We start from the raw sequence: 21,560 nt of genomic DNA on the forward strand, positions 1-21,560 counted from the left end.
AAGTATTTCTTTCAGAATTCCTATCCTTCCTATTCCTACATTCATCATGGCTACAGCTGCACAGTACAGAAGTTTTTATTTCTTAAGCAAGGTTGGATTAGCCAGTGGGGACAATGCTGCTGAAAAGCAACACCCACTCATGGATCAGAGCTGCTGATAAACTTACAGCTCTGAGGCTTGCCAGAGTTAGCAGAGCTTCTCAGTCCACAGGAATATTTTAAAAATACATTTCTCTAAAAAACCAAGCAAGCCACAGGCCTCTTTTGCACATTCTCCTACCAGCTGCAGAAACCTACCTATTTGCCTTACTTGGAGAGTGAAGCAAACCAGATATTTAAAATATATTTTTATATATTTTTTCTCGCCTTCTTCCAGCTGCAGATTCCTGTACCACTTTCCTGTTTTCAACTATGACATCATAAATAAAATAAACCCACTGAATATCACATCTTTCCCTATGCCTGCTGTATCTTCTCATTTCACCATTCTTCATCATGATATCATGAGATTCAGTTATATATAAATAATCTAAGTCAAGTTTTCCCTTTGCCTCCTCAAGCTGTAAATTACTTTTTCTTTCTTCCCTGAAGCAGAAATCAGAGCTGCATGTTATCCTTCAAAATTCTTAGTGACAGATAGACCATGCCAGTAGACCCAAAATACATGCCAGAGAATTGATTTCGTTTCTTCAATTCTTCTCAATAAGCCAAGAGATAATCACAGAAAATTAAACTTCTATTTTATCTACATATGTACATTCTCAACTCTGCTATTTCTCCTTGCATAATTTTGGTTGTATATCTGGAACTGAAAGTTACCAGAAGCAGGCAGCTGAGGCTGCTAGTGTAGGAGAAAACACATAAATAGTGCAGTTACATTTATGTCTTCCTTTCTGGGCACCACAGCTGGAACAACAAAAACAAATGTCTTTACCACTTCAAAGGATATTATGGGAGAGCTGGCTGTTGGCCAGAATAAGCCAGAATACACTGTGCTGCAGCAGTACAGGACAATGCAAAAGTGTCTCTAGAGGCCAGTACAACTTAAGGGCTACTGAATCTCTTTCAGCTCTGCCCAGATGACAGAAGGATATCCCAGCTGTCAAATTACAGCAAGAGAAAGGATGTGGCCTGGCATTTCCTCTGTCTGTATTTACAGCTGCTGTATTCAAGTGTTGAAGACCAGTAGCCTCAGAAAACAATATGTGGGTTAGCAGTTTCTCACTGGAGGACCTGCAATGGCACAGGAGGACTTTGATCACAAGTTCTTGGAAATGAAAGCCATTCTTTCTAGTCTGCATGATCTGTCAGTAAAATGAAACTAGGGAATTACCTTTTTATTTCAGTTTTCATTCTTATTTGTCTTTGGTCTTTGTCCTGCCCTGGAACAGACTCTTTTTAAAGGTATTTTACTTTCTTATATACAAAAATAAACCAACTTTTGTCCCTACAAGTATAAAACATTTGATATTACAAATGCCCACATCTCTCTATAACCTGCTGGCAGCATCCTGATGGAATTTGCATTTTCAGTGTTCATCCTTCATTTTAGGCCAGAACTATAACAAATGGAAATACAAAAGCAAAGATTAGAAAACTGCTCTTGAGTGATGGAAAGGCAACATTAGGGAGAAGATAATACAAAATGGTGAGCTCACAAGTGTGCCAAGGAGACCCTTGGCTCATGGAAACTGACTTCAGTAGCTCTGTAACAGTTTGTAACAGCTGAGAAGCTGCTTTCAGTGTCTTCTACTTCACTGAACAGCCCATTTCCTCCTTTGGCTTATCTGTAGAGGAGAGGCTTGCAGTTCTTTAAGACCAATGGTTGTAAAGCACTGTGGACAAACATTATTTCCCTGCCTTTTCTGCACCGAGCAGCAGCATCAGCACAACTTACAAAAGCCAGTCAACAGCAACAAGCAGACTGATGTCCTGGGTGGGGAGACCCACGGCAGTCAGGATCAGCAGCATGGTGACGAGTCCCGCGCTGGGAATGCTGGCAGCTCCAACACTCGCAAGGGTGGCGGTCAAACTGCAAAACCAAACATCAAATGGGAGCAGCAGGAAGAGAACACACACTTTGCTTGCATACTCATGGGACCATTAGGAAGGCCATATTTTTAATGCGTTCTTCCCACAAAACACAACTATATGATAAATTAAGGTAAGCTCCTTAATTTACAACACAACACTCTTGTGTTTCTCTAGAAATATTTATTAGGGGAGGCCAGATCTATGGGGTTTGTTCCGAGAGTCAGAAGAGGGGTGTCCATAAGCTAGTCATGGCATTCAAATCTGTGTTGTGCTGTTTTCTAAACTCGACAAACTCATCCAGGGTTTTGAATCCTGAGTTTTGACCATCCCAACATGCCAAAGTTTGGTGACTACAGGTTGAATTTTCAGGGTGATTCATTTCTGTATATTTATGTTACCTGAAGACTGGATTGTGAGTTAAAGGCTGAGAGAAATCAGTTATTATTAAATACAGAAGAATAAAAGTCTGGTATCCAGAACTCCCAAAATATAAACAGGCGGTCTACCAAGCCTAGATACAAATCAGCCTAGATGAAAGAGCAAAATTGATGTGATTCTTTCATAAATCCAAACCTGTGTTTGTTTTTGCCTCATATATTTTGATGAAGATCAGTAGAGTGAATGTCTGAGCTTCAAATATTTATAAAAATGCAACACGGACCATAACAAATATCAACATAATTGGACAGTCTTATAAAGAATGGAAAATAAATTTGTGAGAGAGCAAGCCAAAGTGAGAAAAACAGGGAAGAGGAGAGGGAGAGGGAGAGGAGGAGGGCAAATAAAAAGGAAAGCAGGTGAGAGGGACAAATTAGATTTTTCTTTATGCCTTGTTTATGCTATACATGAGGTGAAAAACTCCTACAGGGTCTGTACACAGGCTGAGAGCCCTAACACATGCCAGGTGTTAGGGAGGCAGAAAATGGAGGGATGCTCTGTCTCTGAGGGGACTGCATCTGGCAGCCAGTCAGGGCAGAGAAAAGTCCCACAACTGGGCTGCCCAGGAATAAATGCTGGGAAATGGGGCTGTGGGTGGCACCTTAGCTCCTGAAAGCAAGAACTGTGCCACAGCAGGTGCCATTTCCTTTGGGCTTCCTGCAGGGACCGGGAGCTCACCCCACCACTGGTACCCAACAAATCTGAAAGTGTGGGAGGGGCTCACAGCTGGTCAGAGAGGATTAGTGAGAGAGAAGGAGCTGATAAGAGCTGCCTTTGCTCCTGAAAGGAGCTTTATCAAGGCTGTCAGCATGGAAACTAAGGAGAGAGAAAGAGTGAGAGAGATAAATGAGGGGCAGGCTGCCTTGCTCCAATGAATATTATGCTGATTTACCCTGACCAAAGAACAAGTATAAACTTTGTGAAAGAGTATAAAAATACAGCATGCTGTAAAATAAATACAGAGAAGCCTTCTTAATTACAGTGCGTTCTTCAGTTTGTTATGACTGTCTCGACAACGACAAAAGTGCTTCCAATACAGAAGTAGGGGAGAACAGACTGCAGGAAACACTTGCCCATTAGCCCCAGAACTCATCTGTGAGGATGTTAGCCTGATTTAGAGCTGCCAGATGCTGTCTGGCTGGGTCTGACCTAGGCTGCAGTGTGTCTGTCAGGTGTCTGGGTTAGAGTGCAGCCTGGCTCACTAAACACATAGATAGGTCCAGCAGATGTGCAGGCAGGATGCTCTGCTCTGCTCTCAGGCTTTGCACATGATGCCAGATCCTCAGGCACTTCCAGCCTAAACTGGTAAGGGATTCCTTCCAAACTCTGTGAGCAAATGCTCCTGCCTGCCTTCCCACAGTAAAGCAGTACTTACAGACCTGGAGGGGAATGAAGCTAGCAGAGTTCAGAACTAAACAGAACCTGTCTTAGCTACCAAGATCACCCCTTCCCAAAGAAGACAGAAAATCAGAGGAATTAAATGACCAGGATGAAGTAACTAAGGCTGGTCAAAGGCTAATTAAGCCTTTATGAGGTTATGTCTGGGTCATTTGAATATTGTCAGCATCACAAAGTGCATATTCCAGAAAAAACCTAATAATCTTTCCTTCATTTGTATTGTAATCTCAAGAGATAGCTCTTGTCATATTGCTATAGCAAAAATGCATGAAGAGGGAAAGCAGTGGTTTTACAAATCAACCAAAGTTGCTCCCTGCTTTGTAAATGTCAGTTGCAAAGCTGGATACACCAGCCTTGAAATGGTGAGATCAGGAAGAGCCAATTGTTCAATCCCTCAGAGAAAGAGAAGATGAGTAACGCAGGTTCAAGCCTACCAAATCTCCTGGACAACAGCAGATTCCTGATTTGAATTCCCTTGGTCTCAATTTAGTTTAATATGTGGCATCTCTGAAATGACGGTTTCCAGTTTTAGGAACAAATATGGATCATGCAGGTCTAGCATCTGCCTTCATTAGAAGCAGCCCTGAAAACCCTTTACAAACTTGGCTTTGCTATTTCAGGAGTCAGGGCAGGAAGTAAACAAATGGAAAGTGTGGAACTAGTATAGCTGGGCAAGAAACACAGAATTAGACATCCCTTTGAAGGAGTTTCTTTAGTGTTAAAAAGGTTTAATAAAAGAAAACTGTGTGGGTGAAAACGACAGGAAGAAGACAAACTTGGCAGCCTTCACTTGTGGTTTCCATTTTAACTATTCAAAATGTCAGACCTGCTGTCTTCATCAAGTTAAAACTCCCTTACAGTAAACAGCCTTCAATCACTCTTATCCTTTTTTAATGGATACTTTCTTTTGTCCTTACAGATGCTCAGCTTTCTTCTGGATAAGACAATTTGATATGAAAAGACTATATTTAATATTTGCTGGGTTAGAGATAAAAGGTCTGGGAGTATCCAGATCATGCCACAGACAATCTCACCCTCAGGATGGGCTATTCTCAGTTCATTATTTTTTTCCTGTTCACCAAAGTCACAGAAAAAGTACAGGAAAATATAAACACATAGAAAGATTTTTTTAAGTATAACTTTTTCTTGTAGTGTATATAAACAGATATAATTCTATAAAGTGAGTGGCCCGTACATGAGTTGTAGCACACCCCTAAACAAACAAAAAAAAGCATTTCATTGGACAGAGAATGCTTTATATTAGAATTGACATTGTTTTGTGTGCTGGTTTTGGCTGGAGTAGAATTAATTTCCTTCACAGCGACTGGTATAGAGCTGTGTTTTAGATTTGTGCTGAGCACAGGGTTGATAATGCAGAGATGTTTTTGTTATTGCTGAGCAGGGCTCACACAGAGCCAAGGCATTTTCTGCTTTCCATGCTGCCACCAGGGTGGTGAGGGAGCTGGGGGTGCAGGGAGGAGGCACAGCTGGCACAGGTGACCCCAGCTGATCAAAGGGACATTCCACACCACATGTGTGTGGAATCATCAGTGCATAAAGGGGGAGGAAGAAGGAGAAAGGGGGAGTTTGGAGGGATGTCCTTTGTCTACCCAAGTGACTGTCACACGTGGTGGGGCCCTGCTCTCCTGGAGGTGGCTGAGCACCTGCTCACCTGTGGGAGGCAGTGGATTAACTCCTTGGTTTTCTTTGCTTGTGGGCACTATTTCTGCTTTCCCAATTGAACTATTGCTATCTCAGCCCATGAGTTTTACCCTTGTGATTCTCTTCCTGATCCTGCTGGTGAGGGGGTGAGTGAGTGGCTGTGTGGGGTTTGGTGTCCACACAGAGTTAAACCACGACAACTGTCAACTGTAGAAGTGTAAAACACCAGCGTGCACTATGGCTGCAAATATAGAAAACACACCACCAGAGAACCAGGACCCATATATAAAACATTCATTTGCATATCATTATTAGAAATTCATGGATTTCATACTGAATCCAACTGAGACGACTCAGCTACTAAGAAGACATCCATGCCAAAGCATTCACATTTTACAGTCTGTAGAAACAAAGGAGTCTTTTGAACTGACCTCACAGTAACTATCTGGCCCCCATCCAGGTCAATTCCATTCATCTGTGCTATGAAGATGGCAGCCACAGCTTCATAAAGGGCAGTTCCATCCATGTTAATAGTTGCTCCAACAGGAAGAACAAACCTTGTTACACGCTTATCAATGCCGAGATTTTCTTCAAGACACCGGAATGTGACGGGTAACGTTCCAGCACTAGGGAGAGAAAGCAAAAAACACAAAGAAGTCATAATTAAAATCAGTATAACACATACACGTAAGGGAGAAAAATGAGAAATTCTAATACCATTGTTTATATTTTCTACTTCCACCTTCTGCTGTGATTTAAGCCTTTTTTAGACAATTTTTAAACTAGGTCTACATTTAACTGGAAGTGGGACTGTAGCCAAGACATGAACGAGGCTTGATGTAGGATGAGAGCTTGAGAGTGCCTGGATGAATGCTCAGCTTTTCACTGAAGCCCAATTATTTTGCCAAAATTGATTAAAATACAAATGGAGAGGTTTTTTTCCTTCATTTTGTGAAACCTAGAAATGTTTGTTTTTTCTTTCTTGAATGCGATGAGACTGGTCTTAACATGCTCTGAAGAGAAAAAGAATTATCACTTTTCCTAGTTTAGGAAACAAGCATAGAATTAACACAATTTGCACAAGTGATTAGGCAAATGGCAGAAAAGAAAAAAAAAGAAGGAAGAAAAAACAAAAAAGTAGGTCTCTCAGATGTCTGCAGGTCTCTGCAGAGATACAGCCTCTCTAGAGAATCCTGAAGGCAAGTGGTATTTTGATTTATTTAAACATGGTTGTATTAAAAATAGTTTTCATTCGGTGGCATAAAAAGATTTTGCAGTGAAGGTTAGAACAGTAGATGTACCATGTCTAAACAGCAGGTAATAATCTGCCAAAAACTAAAGCACACTGGTATTTCTCAGGTGTACCTGGAAGCTGTGCCTAGTGCTGTGATCCATGCCTGGAAAATCCCAGCAAGGAATGAAAATGGGCTTTTCCTTGTTATCACAAAGTAGAGCAGAGGCAGGAAGATCCCTCCATGGATGACAAGACCCACAATCACAGTGACCATGTACATGCCAAGTTGTCTAGCAACTACTTCCAGGTCCTTGATTGCAATGATTTTTCCACAGATGAGGCAAGCGATACCCAACGGGGAGTACCTGGAGAAAGAAAACAAGCATAGACAGAATCATCTTGGCAGTGCGGTCATAGAAACTGCGCTGAACAAAACACAGACTGGAGAAGAGCAGGGAGCTCCCAGGCTCAGCAGCGAGGTGCACGTCAACAAGTGATGGAAATTCAAGGGATAGTTTTCATATATTTTTTAAAAATGATGGACATCTCCAGCAAATTCCCCATCTACTTCATTTTCCATCCTATCAAATGGAACATGCCTTTCCTGAATAGCTCTCAATCCTAAAATAACATTGGACAAGAATATGATAATGTTACACAGGCTTGTATCATTGTAAAGAATGGTGCAGATTTGTTCTTAAAATGTAACTTTTACAACCTATTGTTTATTTGGTTTCAAGAGGTTGCATTATTTACTTCAGTTAAACCATTTGTTGAAATAGTTCAACATTTGTTGAAATGAACTGTTTATATCTTGAAGGCTGGAAATGTTTCCACTATGTTCTTTCAATAATTCAGACAAATGCTTTTTAATTTATGGATTCTTCATTAATTATGTACTTTTGTTACTTAGCGTAGGGGTTTTGTCTCATCAATCATTAGAACAATACAAAGGAAACAGATTTTCAGAATAAAAGTGCTTCCTGGTTTTTGTTAGAATATCTCACGGTTTCTCAAGCAGTGTGCCCAAAGCCTGGAAGCCTTCAATCACTCCAAATGCAAGGCCAGCTGTTATACCAGTTATCATAAAATGCCACGTTTCAGTGAACTTGACAAAGTGCAGTTCTTACGGAGAGTTACATGTTGTCAGAGCCAGATGTCTGTTTTGTTTTATGCTTGTGTAGCAATGCCATGTTCCTGAGAGTCTCTAGGTGCCATGGGAGTTGCAGATGTCTGTGCTGAGCAATCATAAACCAAACAGAATGCAACTCTGCATAAGGAAGTGCTTTTTTCTTTATAAACACACACTAAAATCCCCTTGCTTCTGGCTTCAACAAATCTCTAAAAATTCTAAACAGAGATGAACAAAAGGAATTCCCAACATCAATTTCCTTTTTTCATGAGAAGAGAAATAAAAATCACATCAATAAAAAATAAATATTTACAGTGAATTTCTTGAAACTTGAAAGATTTCCTGCTGTTGCAACACTGACTACTAGAGAATGTTTATATTGTAGGCAGGGTATTACGTCTTGGGTCTACCAAATGGTGCTAAATAACAGTAAATTCTAGCTCCTGGAGGGTTATGTGGGTTATGACTTTCTTAAGGGCAAGTCAGGCCCCATTATCACAAACAGGTATACTTCAAAAAGAGGGCAGATATCTTCCAGTGACCCCACTGCAGCAAGGTTGTAACACATTCTGCAGAAACTATGAGTGAAAGGACTAAACATCACTGAAAACTACTGGAATTTTATTTGATGCTAAAGTATTTTTACTAAAGAAGACCATTAATAAAGTGTGTCTACAGGCTTTTTTTGTAATTATACCTTCTAGGAAATACCCTGGGATTATGCTAACCTCCCAGGAAGATTGGGATACTCTTGTGTGGGCCATTCTTGCTTGCTGAGGTGTTCTCCTCTATAATGAACTTCCACAGTCAATGTGGCATTTGAAGGCCTTTCCTGGTACATGCGTTGTATTTCAGCACACAAAGAACAGAATCTCTTCAGAAATGTTTCAAGTTGGGTCCTAAATAATCCTCACCAAATGGAAATAATGCTGCTGTGGTTCTAATATACCTTTCAAGGCTTTAGAAACTCAACTATTTAATTACACCATTTACTAACAAACTGGCATCACTATATCAAGGTTTTATAAGGACTTTTTAAAACTTTTTTTTTTGTTCTGTGAGTTAGAACTACAAACTTACCACATGATCATGGTTACTAACTTCATTACAATCTCATTCAGGATGTTGAAGAAATCCACCATCATCTTGGCCTGTTCTCCCATTTTCCCCATAGCAATGCCAAAAGCAATAAAGAATCCTATCAAACCTGTTGGGAAAAATTGCGAGACAAAAAAGAAGGCTCTTAGGAAGTTTTTGCACTTAGTCAATGTCTTGATGCCAACTGCAAATCCAGATTTCACAGAAACACAGAATCACAGTTTAGGTAAACTTGGAAAGGACCACGGTGGGTCATCTGGTCCAAGCTCCCTGCTCAAGCAGAGTCATCCTCAAGCACATTGGTCAGGATATCAGAGCTACAGGGTATTACAAATGTCTTGGGACTTTTTAATATGCACTCATGCTCAACTACCATAATCAAATCCAGAAAATCTTTTTTTCTTCAATGTTTTACTAATTTCACAGCCCAATTACAGTTTTGTTGGTTTTTTTCCCTGTATTGATCTGATAATCAAAAAATATACATATACAGTAATCTTCCAGTGCCATTCAGCTATTAGAAACCTCATGAACCCTGGCAAATGGGAAAGGTAACAGTGCTGCACTGTAACTCCATTGTTAAAAGAGTTTCTAGAAACCAAGAGGAATTTTCTCAGGCTTTACAAAAGTGCCTTGACAGACCAATTAGTCCTGGAGTACAGCAAAATGCAAAGTAGCCCTAGAACTTTTGTAGGGCAGGAGTATTCCTGTTAAATGAAGAAGGTAGAGGTGGGAGGAGAAGGTGGGTATTGCACTTAACCGCAGAACTCCCAATAAGCAGGTTAACCTCACTGAAAAGTCTATCAGTTGATACAAAATTGTAGCACTTAAAATGGGTAACATTTGGCTCCAAATGTTGATTTATCTGGAGTATCGGACTATCAGTGTGAGAAAACAATGGATGCATCTGTCATGGATTACTTTGGAGCTGTTTCTTCAATGCTAACCTTTTATATCCAGAAATTTTTAGTGCCCAGGGCTGGATTATTAACTGATACTGACAGATGCTTTGAATCTTCAGCCATTCTATGAGGCTTATTTTTCAGTCATGATATGAGTCCAGTATTTAACAAATCTGTAAACTAATCTGGGAAATTCCTATGAAAGAAACCTATTGGGACACAAAAACATTCAAGATAGGGGAATATGAGCTGCCAATACCCTGGGAAAAGACAGACTGTCCCATATCTTCACACTGGGTTTAGCAACCAGATTTTTTTTCTTCTTTTTTTTTTTTAAATCCAGTTTCCTGTATACAAAGTCATTCTTTAAAACCAAGCTATCTTTGTTGAGTCAGTTGAATAGGGAAGTGAAGCATATGTTTGTGTGCCACAGAGCGTAGAGAAATGATGAAAAGCTTTTCAAAGACCAAGTTACTTCCTGGAATTCAGAATCTGCATTAGAAAATGTTAATAGGTAGTTTTGTTCATTAATTCCAAATGAGCTGTTGTGTTAGTCATGAAAGTCAGATTGGTTCCTATTTGCAGGAATTTGCCTGGCTTGTACAGATTATCCAAACTGGATGGCAATTCCCACAATATTTTCATTTCTTCATTCAAAATCAAACCCACAACAAACCAACCCAAAAAACTCAAGAACATTTGAGAGTCATTGGTCAAAACACCACAGCAAATTCCCCAGCTATATTGTCTATTTCTTTTCTACAGGAATTGTATTCAGCCTTTTCTTATCCATGACAGAGCCTACAAAACAAGCCCAGCATTAAGTGCAATGCATCTCTCACTCAAAACAACTGTTTCATTTTAATGCATAAGGAGAATTCCTGGAGAGAAAAAAAAAAAAACAGGCGAGGGTAAAGAGCACTGGCAACAAGCTGCTGCCTCATGCCTGGTGCAAAATGCCAACTTGCAGCTCTGAAAGTGGCTCCTCTGCCCACAGATGCTGAATGGAACGAGAGTCACGAAGGCAGGCAGGATACAGGGCTCTTGTAGAGCAGGCTGCTTCACAGAAAAACAAGACCAGCTTACAGATGCTATCATCTCCCCTGTATCTAAGCAAAGCAGCCAGCCAACTCACCAACACCTCAGGAAGGTCTGCAGACAGCACTGTGTCAGCAAGAGCTGTTCAGCAGCTGTAAGAGGCCATTTGCCCTTCAAAGATTATGGCCTAGTGGTGAGAGAAAACGGGGGATCAGGTACCCCAACATACTGTCCCACTTTGAGGACACCTATAGACAGGGAGGTGTCAGCCTCAGCCTTGTGGATGTGCTGTCACAGAGCATCTCCAAGCGTAGGTGTGAGGCTACAAATTGAGAGCTAATCTGTGACTGACTTCACCCACATACAGAAAGGAAGGAGTTGAAAAAGGAGCACTCCTCTCTCAGATGAAAAAACAGGGACTCTAGACACAGAAGAGAAAATAGAAGTGGTGTGGAAGCTGTTTGTTTCTCGTGTGCCCCCATCCCAGACTGAACAGTTGCTTCAGGAAGGGGTGGGAGATAGGCAAAGTTTTCCTACCACCTCCACTTGCTGGCTTGTTCAGACAAGATGGCATGATGGCAATTGCAGCTGGTAAAGGTCAGCAGCCAAGATGAAAGGAGGAGGGAGTTGTGACTCAGAAATGTGTCAAGCCTTTCTGGGAATTTTCTTGGGTGGTGTGGTTCACACTCCACCTCTCACTTCAGGCTCTGCCTCAAGCCAAATTAGTTCAGCACACCCAAGACAGCTACTGGAAACCACTTGGATCCATCAGGGGGTGTGTGAAGCACTGGCTCTTGAAGCTCTTCCCCCATACTGTTTTGCCAATATGCATTAGTATTAGCCTAGGTCAGCTTCTTCTAGGATGAAAGGATATTTTGGGTAGCTCCTACATGCTTTGCCACTGTACTCCTCCAATTCATAACCACAAAGCTGCCAATCCAGAACAATTCACTTGCTGGTTTCTGTGATATCTCAGAGACCCATGGACAGCCATTAGATGATAACATTTGATGATTATCTAGAGAGACCAAACGTGCACTGAAGACCAGATCAAACAACATTGACTACCTAGCCACAGCAAAAAGCTGTGACATACATCTCATGTACATATTTGACAGGCAGGAAATTTTCTTACCCAGGACATTCATGCCATCCTTAAATTCCAGTCCCTTCTTAATGACCATCTGGGCTTCAGGTGCTGCTGTCTCATTCACCATAGCAATAGCAGAATCAGTGACATTAGGTGGCTCTTCAACAGGTAGTGGCACCAGCACTCTCTTGGTGACAGTTTGGATCTGAAGGCAATAAAAAGGGAGGATGAGAATGGAAATAGACTGAATGCATCCATATGGTATACAAGGAATTAATAATAAAAAGTCTTCACTTGAAATTACAGGAAACTATATTTTTAAAGGATTAGATATGCATTCCACAGCCTCTTAACCCTTCTTCCAAAACTAAGTTTATTTTTCAACAGTTTCAAGTGCTACAAAGTACTGGGGGTCTTCCTCATAACTCTAGTGTGAAAAGTATGGCAAATGCATGGTTTTTATCACTACAATGAAACATTTTACAGATAGTTAGTCCCTTTGGCCAGGCAGTTCACAAAGGGAACTTCCCAGACTGTGTGCCACAGGCTGATACCATTTGTTTAGCACCAAAAGCCAGGTGCCTCTAAAATCAGTCATGGCAGCAGCTCTGCAGTAAGGCTTGTTATTCAGGATGGTCTGTCCATCTCAAGTCAACCCAGTTTAATGGTTAACTTGAATAAAAAATTCAGGACATTTCCAACACTTCTCTTACAACTTTTGAGCTCTTGACTGCAAGAGCTCAAAATGGAATATACACAGTGCCCTGACATCTCTAATTAAAAGATTGTGGGGGGTAGATAACAGAAAGATTACCAATGGTGCTAGATACAAATCTGACCACCTTAAAAAAAAAAAGGCATCAGCTTCTGACCCCATTTGGACCCACTCCTGGCACATATAAGTCAGGGTAAAGGAAAAGCTGGGAAGGAGTGGTAGGAGGAGAAGTGAGCTTGAGGTTACAACTAGGGAAAAAGGGAGGAGGGAGTGGAAAATGAGAGATCTGTGATTTGCTGCTTTTAGAAGGGATGTTTTCCTCCCACTTCCCACCTTGACCCTTTTTCCGCCTCTTCATGGTCCTGGGGCAGGCAAATGGTTTGGAAGCTATGACTGGCTTGCCATGTTTTCCCACCTGCTCCTAGAAACACTCAGCAAGGTAACAGAAACTGTGCATTAGCTTTTCAAAGAACATTTCCACCTCTTTCTTGTTGACATGGACATTGTAGTACTATGGATGAGGATCCAGATTTGATCCATATGGTGTAAAGCCTTATGGTTTTAAAATACCTTACATCTCTGCTTCTGAAACCTGCTGCCTAAATCTGGAGAGGGGGATATAGACAGCAAACCTACATAGCTTTGCATGAGAAACCCTTCAGTTGTCCTGAAACCACCTAGCATTATTGAATGCCTACTTTTTTTCAGAGTTAAATTTTATCTGAGGGATTTTGTCAACACAGTACTTTTTTTTGTGAGGTATTCAGAATGCAAGAACTGAGTAATGGAAATTAAATGTAAAATATTAGACTCTTCACATTCACAAATTCCACTACAGTCACTTAAGTTAAAGGTCCTCAGCAGTCCTTTGCTCAAGGTCACAATCTCTAAAAATGCTGAGTCTGACATAAAGCTTAGATTCTGACCACATCTGAGACCAAAAAACCATTTAAATGTCACAGTCATATTCACAGATGGTCCTATGGTTTTTCTGCTGGAATAGCAATTTTCATTATAAATTCAAACTTTCTTGTGGACCATGTGAAAACTCAGGAGAGAGTGAAATTTCATGATAGCCACAGTCCAGTTTGCAAATGAGCAGTTCCAAAGCTGCATATGAACCTCTTCACTGGTTTTTGCCTTGTTGCAATGAAAGGCACCAAAACTTTCCCACACACTGTTCAGCTCCATTGCTGTGCACCCTTCAGAAACACTCTTTGCATGATTACTGCACAATATTTCTTCCATCTAAAGCTACCTGGAAACTCTGAGTGTCTATGGAGAGAGACTGTATGAATATAGGAAATAAAATATATGCTGACACCATTAAAGCAGGTTATTTTCCTCTTAAAGAGAGAGAAAAGTAAAGCCTAACTCCTTACAGAGGAGTTTAAGGCCATCAGAAGCAAAAGTTCCATCTAGTCACATTTCACAAATGAAATGTGGCTTTGTGGCAGAGGTTTTCAGTAGAAATTAGTCTGGAATCTGCTAAAATCACACCCTGAAAAGCCAAAAAGCTCTCCTTTTTTTTTTTCTTTTTACTAAATTTAAAAATAATCAGTGAAATTACTGATCCATAACTAGTGAAATAACCTGAAGTTTGGTATTACACGCACTGAAAAAATAATGCTAACATTTAAAAAAAATCTGACACAGGTGGCTTAATTCTTCTTTTTTCTGTTTTTTGTTTTTGCCCCTTTGTCAGGATATTTGACCACCTTCAACTGACAAGAAACTGAATTTTCCTCTCTTCCACAGTTCAAATGAGGGAGAGGAAGAAAAAACCATAAGCACCCTGCTTTCCCTCACTTAGTTTTGCAGAAATACATTTCACATTACATGTGATGTTTAGCCACCCACAGTTTGACCACATGACTGACATTCCCGTGATGATTTGGAAATACTGAGAATGTTCTCTCTCTAAATCCCCAAGGATTATATGTTTTTATGTGGAAGTCCATGTAAGAAGTGAAGCAATCCAAACCCTTTTGGCAGTTTAGGTCACCCTCATTCTTCCACTCTCCCATGGCCTCTTCTCCCTTCCCCCCTTCTTGTTCCTTTTTTCTTTGGCTATAACCACAGCACCAGCTATCACACCATTTCACACAGGGACACTTCAGAACAGATTTGGCAACAAATCCTGTTACATCAAAACCACCCAAAACCAACCCAACCCCCCAAAAACCCTGTCTGCATTACTTTCAAACAATTCAGTTGGAGGGAAAAGCAGCTTACATACAAGAAATATGCTTAAGCATATTTTACCTCTTAAAGTCAAGGTGTTTTGATTAAGCACTGGTGAAAAGCTTTCAGACAAAATTAACTCCCTACAGGGCAAGCAGCACATTGTGCATGCATCCTTCCTTCCCAGTATGCTTCAAAGGTGGTGAGATGGGGCCACCTGTAGGTGCATCAGCCCTTTGGAACTATTATCCCCACCTCATCTGGACTCTAACATAGCAACAGAGGTTATGGGAGGTTGGGTTTTGGGGTACATTTTTGGCAACAAGCTGGAATGGTGATCACCCATATATTCCCCAAACAGGGCATTGCAGAACCATCATCTCTGTAATTAACAGCCAAGTTAAAATTCAACCTGGGTGAAAGACCAAGCCAGCATTCATGACCATAGATACTGTATGAAAAGCATGGGGAAAATTAAAGATTACTTAATAACAAAATTTAAATAAACTTCATTAAAAATGCCCCCATGAATTTAAATAATAACTACAACATAAACCAAGGCAGCTATAAATAATGTTGTTTTATTTACCTGCTCAATACTTTAGACCTGTATTCCTCTTTACATCATCATTTCTCTGATTAACCTGAACAAGGACATTAACTCTGCAGACAACCCTGACAAGATGTAAAGAATATTACCAAGGAGCAGAAGGACGTACCTGCTGAAAGCATGCTTGAACCAGATTTTCAGGGAACAAGTTTCGGATCAAATCCAGGAAGGCATCCAGACTAGATACTTCATCATTCTTCTTCCCTTGCCCAAGCTGTTTCTTGAGTTTTGGATTCCCTGGATGGATGGCTAAAACCAGAATCACACCCAGCACAGCAGCAATAATAGTGGTGGACATGTAGTAGACCATGGCTCTTGTCCCCAGGCGGCCACTTGCTTTAGCATCTAATCCAGACAGCCCTGCAGGTGTTTAAGATACAAGCGAAGATATTGACACTCAATACCCAATTAAATAATTATAAAATAAAATCCTTTGTAATTTTAAATACTTAATGACTATCTCTGGGTTCCTACTTTCACCCCTGTGATATTCTCATCATGAGATAGATGCTTCTCTCTCTAGTTCTTATGTGTGAAGTGTCTACTGCTAATAATTTGAAGAGAAGCATTTTAAACTTCACCTAATTGTAGAGGAAGCATTGAAAAATAGAGAAGATCTCTACCATCTTTTGCCCTTGATTTCTGCAAACTGGTCGTGGTCTGGCTGACACCACACCTTCAAGAAGGCTAGGCTCACTAGTGTCAGGCCATTTTATTTGCAAGCTCCAATCCTGAAATCAGATCAAACAGCATATGAAGAAATTTCTGATTGCAGCATGTGTGCATGTGCTTGGAAATAAATTCAGTGGAGCATATACCTACTAAAGCCAACCCAGTTATTCAGAAATCTACTCTGAAATACTCACTGCGACTGCAAAATGCTGGCAGGATCCCACCATTGTTCTTCCTACATCACAAAAAGCAAACCAGGCGATACCTGTAGAAAGCATCTTAAAGTATTTATGGCTAATGGATCTTACCTGTGATTAAACTGGAGATAATTAAAGGGAGGATCAGCATTTTTAGCATCCGCATAAGGATGTCTCCTGGGAAGGCTATTAGCATGATGATGTCAGGGTCAATAGGTGTTGCTAGGCGAAGGAGACCCCCACACACTGCACCCAGGATGACACCTGGAGGAAGAACAAACAAAGGAGCAGGTGGGCATTGGAAGGAACTGCCTGATGTGGAATAATGTACATATGTTTGAAGAAAACTTGATTCTTAGGGTTCTGGTCTTATTCCTTTTTTTTGATGCTCTGCATCCTTCTCCTCGTGCTGATGTTCTCATAACACAAACAAACCCCTCATCATTTATGTGGATAAAGTGATAAAACTTAAACCTCCTGCTCAGGATTAAGGCTGTTAAAGCATAGATTAGGAGGAAAAATGCCATGTCTACTTTCATAACGTGATCTTTGTGAACAGCTATTTTATGTTTACATCCAGAAAGCCTTTTTTTCCTAATCTCAAGCCCAAGTGCGATAAAACCTGATAGCAAAGCTTGTATTGCAATTCACAGCAACTATGACTATGAAGTATCTCTTTGATACAATGAAAAAATACATGTGTATTTAAAACATTTTTCTGGGACAGCATCAGGTACACCTTTGAAAGGTGATTCAAGGCAAACATTTCAGCAGTATGTGGTTTTGCAGGCTGAAAATATGGAGATGAAATTTGCAGCTCAAGACCAGTTGCAGCTGTTTTTTCAAACAATAACAAGACTATGTCTACAAATTTGCTGCATATGGGTGTTGGGCTTTCAGTGAAAAAGAAACAGGCAAAGAGCCAGTGAACCACAATAAAATGTCAAACTGTTCCGTATATGGAAGCTGCTAAAGCCAGAGGCAATATTCAAGATGAGATCATGGAGCGCTGGCTTACAGCTACAGAGAGGAAAGACAAACCTTAAAACCAGTGAAGTGTAAACTGAGAGATTAAAGAAAATTTTGAAGAGTTTTTATCTTTTTTTTTTTTTCCCCTCCAAATCACTCAGAGAAAAAAGTAGTAGTGCATTCAGTTCTAGTGGATGACACTGACCTGACTGGCCTTGGGGTTTGAATCATAGTCCTTTCCAAACCAGATACCTCAGTGGTGTGGATTTGCTCTGTGCTGTGTCAAGAATACCCTGACACAGAAATTAAATTAAGCATATATATTGCAAAATTAAAATAAGCCTATATATTGCTTTGCCTGAAATATGGCCAGAGAAGAGGGCATTACATTTTTCAAAGATCAGGTGTTCCAAATTACCATGAATCACACACATATTTCACAATAAAGCCTTTTTAAATATTTAACTCCTCAGCATTTTGGAAAGTGTGCTTTTGAACCCAGTACACATGCAGCACCCATAGGCATCCTATCTCATCTCTGGCTGATCAGCTGGAAGAGCTGAAGGCCACAGACAGGGCAGTGGTGCCACAGGAGCAAGTGCAGATACACACAGAGTGTCCAGAGCAGCAGATGTAGCTTACCAAACACAGTAAGAGTCAGGAGCAGATTTCTGTGGAGGGACTGGCAGAACTGCACACATATGTTCCTGGATCTGTGCTCCACTGGATTTAAATGACTTTCATGCATCCGGACTTCTACTTGTTTAGGCATATTGTTGGCACTAGAATAAAAAGTGAAAATCAAGTAGAAGTTACAGCACAAGATGCCAAAAGGGAAAGTCTGGATTACTTCCATCATATATAACTGGGGAATCTGATGCATATTCCACCACCTCCCACATTTCATAAACACTGCATATTTACTGCTCCAAAGAAGTCTCTGAAATGGCAGTGGTGCATCCTTCTAAAGGTGTAGCCATCACAGTATTTTTTGCAGTTATTTCTCAAATGGTAGAGATACAATAAGAATTAATTCACTGGACATATCATCCCAAATGTTTCAAGGACTAAACTATCGGTATGGAGCTAGAAAATTCAGTTTCCCCAAAAACCATGGCTGTTTACTTAAGTAGAAGAGACAGCTGAAGAACAAAGTTTTTATTAGCAGGAAAATGTAGATTTTAATACCTTATTTAATTCCAATTGGGGATAATAGTTTAAAAATTAGGATTAATTTGCAAAATAAAGCATTCAATAAAATTTTGCTCAATATTTTGAAAACATTTAATTTCAACATTAACATTTTATTTCAATACAATGAGAATGCTGATGTCAAGAGAATACTTTTAACTTGTTTATAACGAGACTTGAACAATTGCCACTGAAAATTAGTTAGAGAACTATGCATTTCCCAAGAAAACCTTTGGTTTCATTGAATTGGCAGTGCTTAGAGGAAAATTTTTTTCACTAGCTTTGGTTTATATTTGAGGAAGTGTGTAGTGGGTTGATGCTGGCTGGATGCCAGGCAATCACCAAAGCTGCTCACTCAGTCCCCTCTGCAGCTGGACAGGGGACAGAAAATTTAATGAGGGGTTTGTGGGTTGAAATACAGGCTGGGAGAAATCTTTCATCAAATACCATCATGGGAAAAACAGGCTCAGCTTGAGGATATGAGTTAAATTTGTTACTAACAAAGAGCAGGATAATGAGAAGTAAAGTCACTAAGAACACCTTCCTGCCTCCCTTCCCTCCTACCCCAGGGGTGCAAGGAGCCAGGGCATGGGGGCAGTGGTCAGTTCATCACCTGAGGCTTCTCCCAGTGTTTAGGGAGAGGAGTCCTTCCCCTGCTTCACCACAGCGTCCCTCCCACAGGAGACAGTTCCTGTGAACCTCTCCAGTGTGGCTCCATCCCACCAGCAGCACTCCTGCCAAAACTGCTGAAATGTGAGTCCCTCCCACGGGCACACAGTCCTGCCAAAACTGCTGTACCATGAGTCCCTCCCGTGGGCAACTGTGCCCCTCCAAGTGTTGCAGCATGGGTCCCTCTTACACAGGCTGCAGTCCTCCAAGGACAGGCTGCCTCAGCTTGGGAACAGGGCCCCTCTCTCCATGGGACTCCCAGCCTCCTCTCAAGCATCCACCCGCTCTGGCGTGGGGCTCCTCCATGGGCTGCAGGTGGATCTCTGCACCCCAAAGGGTCCCATGGGCTGCAGGGCCTCACCATGGTCATCAACACTGGCTGTGCAGGAATCACAGCTCCAGAGCCTGGAGCACCTCCTCCCCCTCCTTCTCCACTGACCTTGGTGTCAGCAGAGTTGTCCTTCTCACAGGTTCTCACCCCACTTTTCTCTGGCCACTTATCTGTGCAATAAGTTTTGTTTTTTGGTTTTTTTTTTTTTCCTTTAATTTGTTATCACAGAGGCATTACCACCATTGTTGATTGTCCCAGCCTTGGCCAGCAGCACATCTGTCTTTGGAGCTGCCAGGGATTGGCTCTGGGGGACATGGTGGAAGCTTCCAGCAGCTTCTCACAGAAGCCACCCCTTCTCCTCCCCTGCTACCAAAGGCAGGCCATGCACACCCAATAGAAAGTGATACACACATGAGTGCAGGACTGCAAAAGTCATGCCTCTAATTTTCTCAATAGCTGAGAAATTATATAAATAGCAATAGATTCCCTTTTTATATACAAAATATTAAAATGTATTAGAAAAAAAAAATTAAAAATGCTACTATGAATCAAAAATATCCCCTAAAAGGTAAGGCTATGTAAATATGGAAATAGGTAAAGAACAAAATTTTTATTATCAAGAGAATTATACTTTTTGAGATCTGGTCTTATGCCAGATTAGGACAAGATTTTAGAAAATCTTCCTCTATAACAGTAAACTGAGGTTTACAGACCTCAAACAGGTCTGAAAAGATGTATGAAGTTTCAGTGTTCTCAGTACTGAGCCATTCCCAATGAACCAAAACCTTTTTTTATATTCTACTACTTCTTGTCTTTGTAAAGTTTTTCAACAGAAAGTAATCAGACATGTAATAAGAATCCAGTCATTTTGATGCAAATATTTCTACAATTTGCTCTTTCAAACTGAAACTGCATTTCTTTCCAATACACTTGATGGTAAAAAAACCCCAAACACTTCAAAATGCATTAGAGAATACTCCTTCTTCTTTTTTCTTTAAGGGGGAAAACCTCTCCAAGTGTTGTAACCTTTATTCTGCAATTTTAAAAATATTTCACAACAGTGGTCTCAACAAAATGTGCTTCTGACAGTGAAGCAACAAAGAATACCAGTGCACATTCTGACAGCTCAAGTGTGAAGCTTGCCTTCTTCTCAAAGACTTATCCATGCAAGTATCAGAGATACACGAGGATTAGCCAAGGGATAATGTGCACAACTTGAGGAATTACAAGGAAGATGAGACAGTGTCTGCACTTTTCATGCACATGGGCCCCAAAGCCATGAAATCACTGGTGGAAATGTGCCAAAACCCCAAGGAACTTGGGATCCAAACTTTGCAACCAAGGATTACAACTAGTTTCACTTGCAGTCCAAGGATGAATATATAACTTGTTCTGGCCTATTATTCACTACAGGTTAATCATGTACTCCTCAGAAACTCTGAAATATGGACAGCTGAAACTAATTCAAAAGAAAACCTTGGAGGCTTGCTCACTAGTAAATAATTGGGTGGAACTGAAATGGATCAGTAAACACAAGCACTTGATTTTACTTTGGGCTAATCTTAGTTTGGTTTCCTGGAACCTTTTCCACTTTTCAAAGTTTCACGCTCTCCATCTACTTCAAGATTGTAGGCATAGAGTGAAATTCTGATAAGTCTGGGCTTTTTAAAGAAAAAAAACACAGTAGGAAAACATGCTAACTGTGCACCCATGTTACAAAAAGTGATGACAGATGAATATCAGAACATGAAAAATGGTACCATAAAGGAGTTAGCACTGCTTTTCAACAATGAGATATTTATTACTGGACCAGAGAGGAAGTATTGTTCCAGGCTTTTGACTATGTTGTGGGAGGAGAAGAAGAGAAAAAATAGTGAAATATAAACCTTCTATGAAGGATAAGAGAAGATTCTTGTGTAGCACATGACAAAATTGGAATTTTGCAACAGAAATTTTCTATCCAATTACGAGAAGAGGAAAATCTGTTTATCTCAGAG

The 21,560-nt window shown here is 40.6% G+C and overlaps 1 protein-coding gene across 1 annotated transcript in view; it reads right to left on the minus strand.

Moving 5' to 3' along the window:
• SLC1A2 (solute carrier family 1 member 2) overlaps nt 1–21,560 on the minus strand; it is an 85,747-nt gene that overhangs the window by 16,334 nt on the left and 47,853 nt on the right. The window contains exons 2-9 of the mRNA XM_054276220.1: nt 18,015–18,154; nt 16,515–16,667; nt 15,644–15,894; nt 12,071–12,230; nt 8,978–9,104; nt 6,897–7,130; nt 5,963–6,157; nt 1,897–2,031 (exon numbers count right to left, since the gene is read on the minus strand). Coding sequence (XP_054132195.1) covers nt 1,897–2,031; nt 5,963–6,157; nt 6,897–7,130; nt 8,978–9,104; nt 12,071–12,230; nt 15,644–15,894; nt 16,515–16,667; nt 18,015–18,154 — 1,395 coding nt within the window. The remainder of the gene's footprint in view (nt 1–1,896; nt 2,032–5,962; nt 6,158–6,896; nt 7,131–8,977; nt 9,105–12,070; nt 12,231–15,643; nt 15,895–16,514; nt 16,668–18,014; nt 18,155–21,560) is intronic.

This window comes from Melozone crissalis, unplaced genomic scaffold (genome assembly GCF_028551555.1).
Source record: "Melozone crissalis strain CALT ecotype California unplaced genomic scaffold, PUWL_Pcris_2 ptg000018l_1, whole genome shotgun sequence".
Lineage (NCBI taxonomy): Eukaryota > Metazoa > Chordata > Aves > Passeriformes > Passerellidae > Melozone > Melozone crissalis.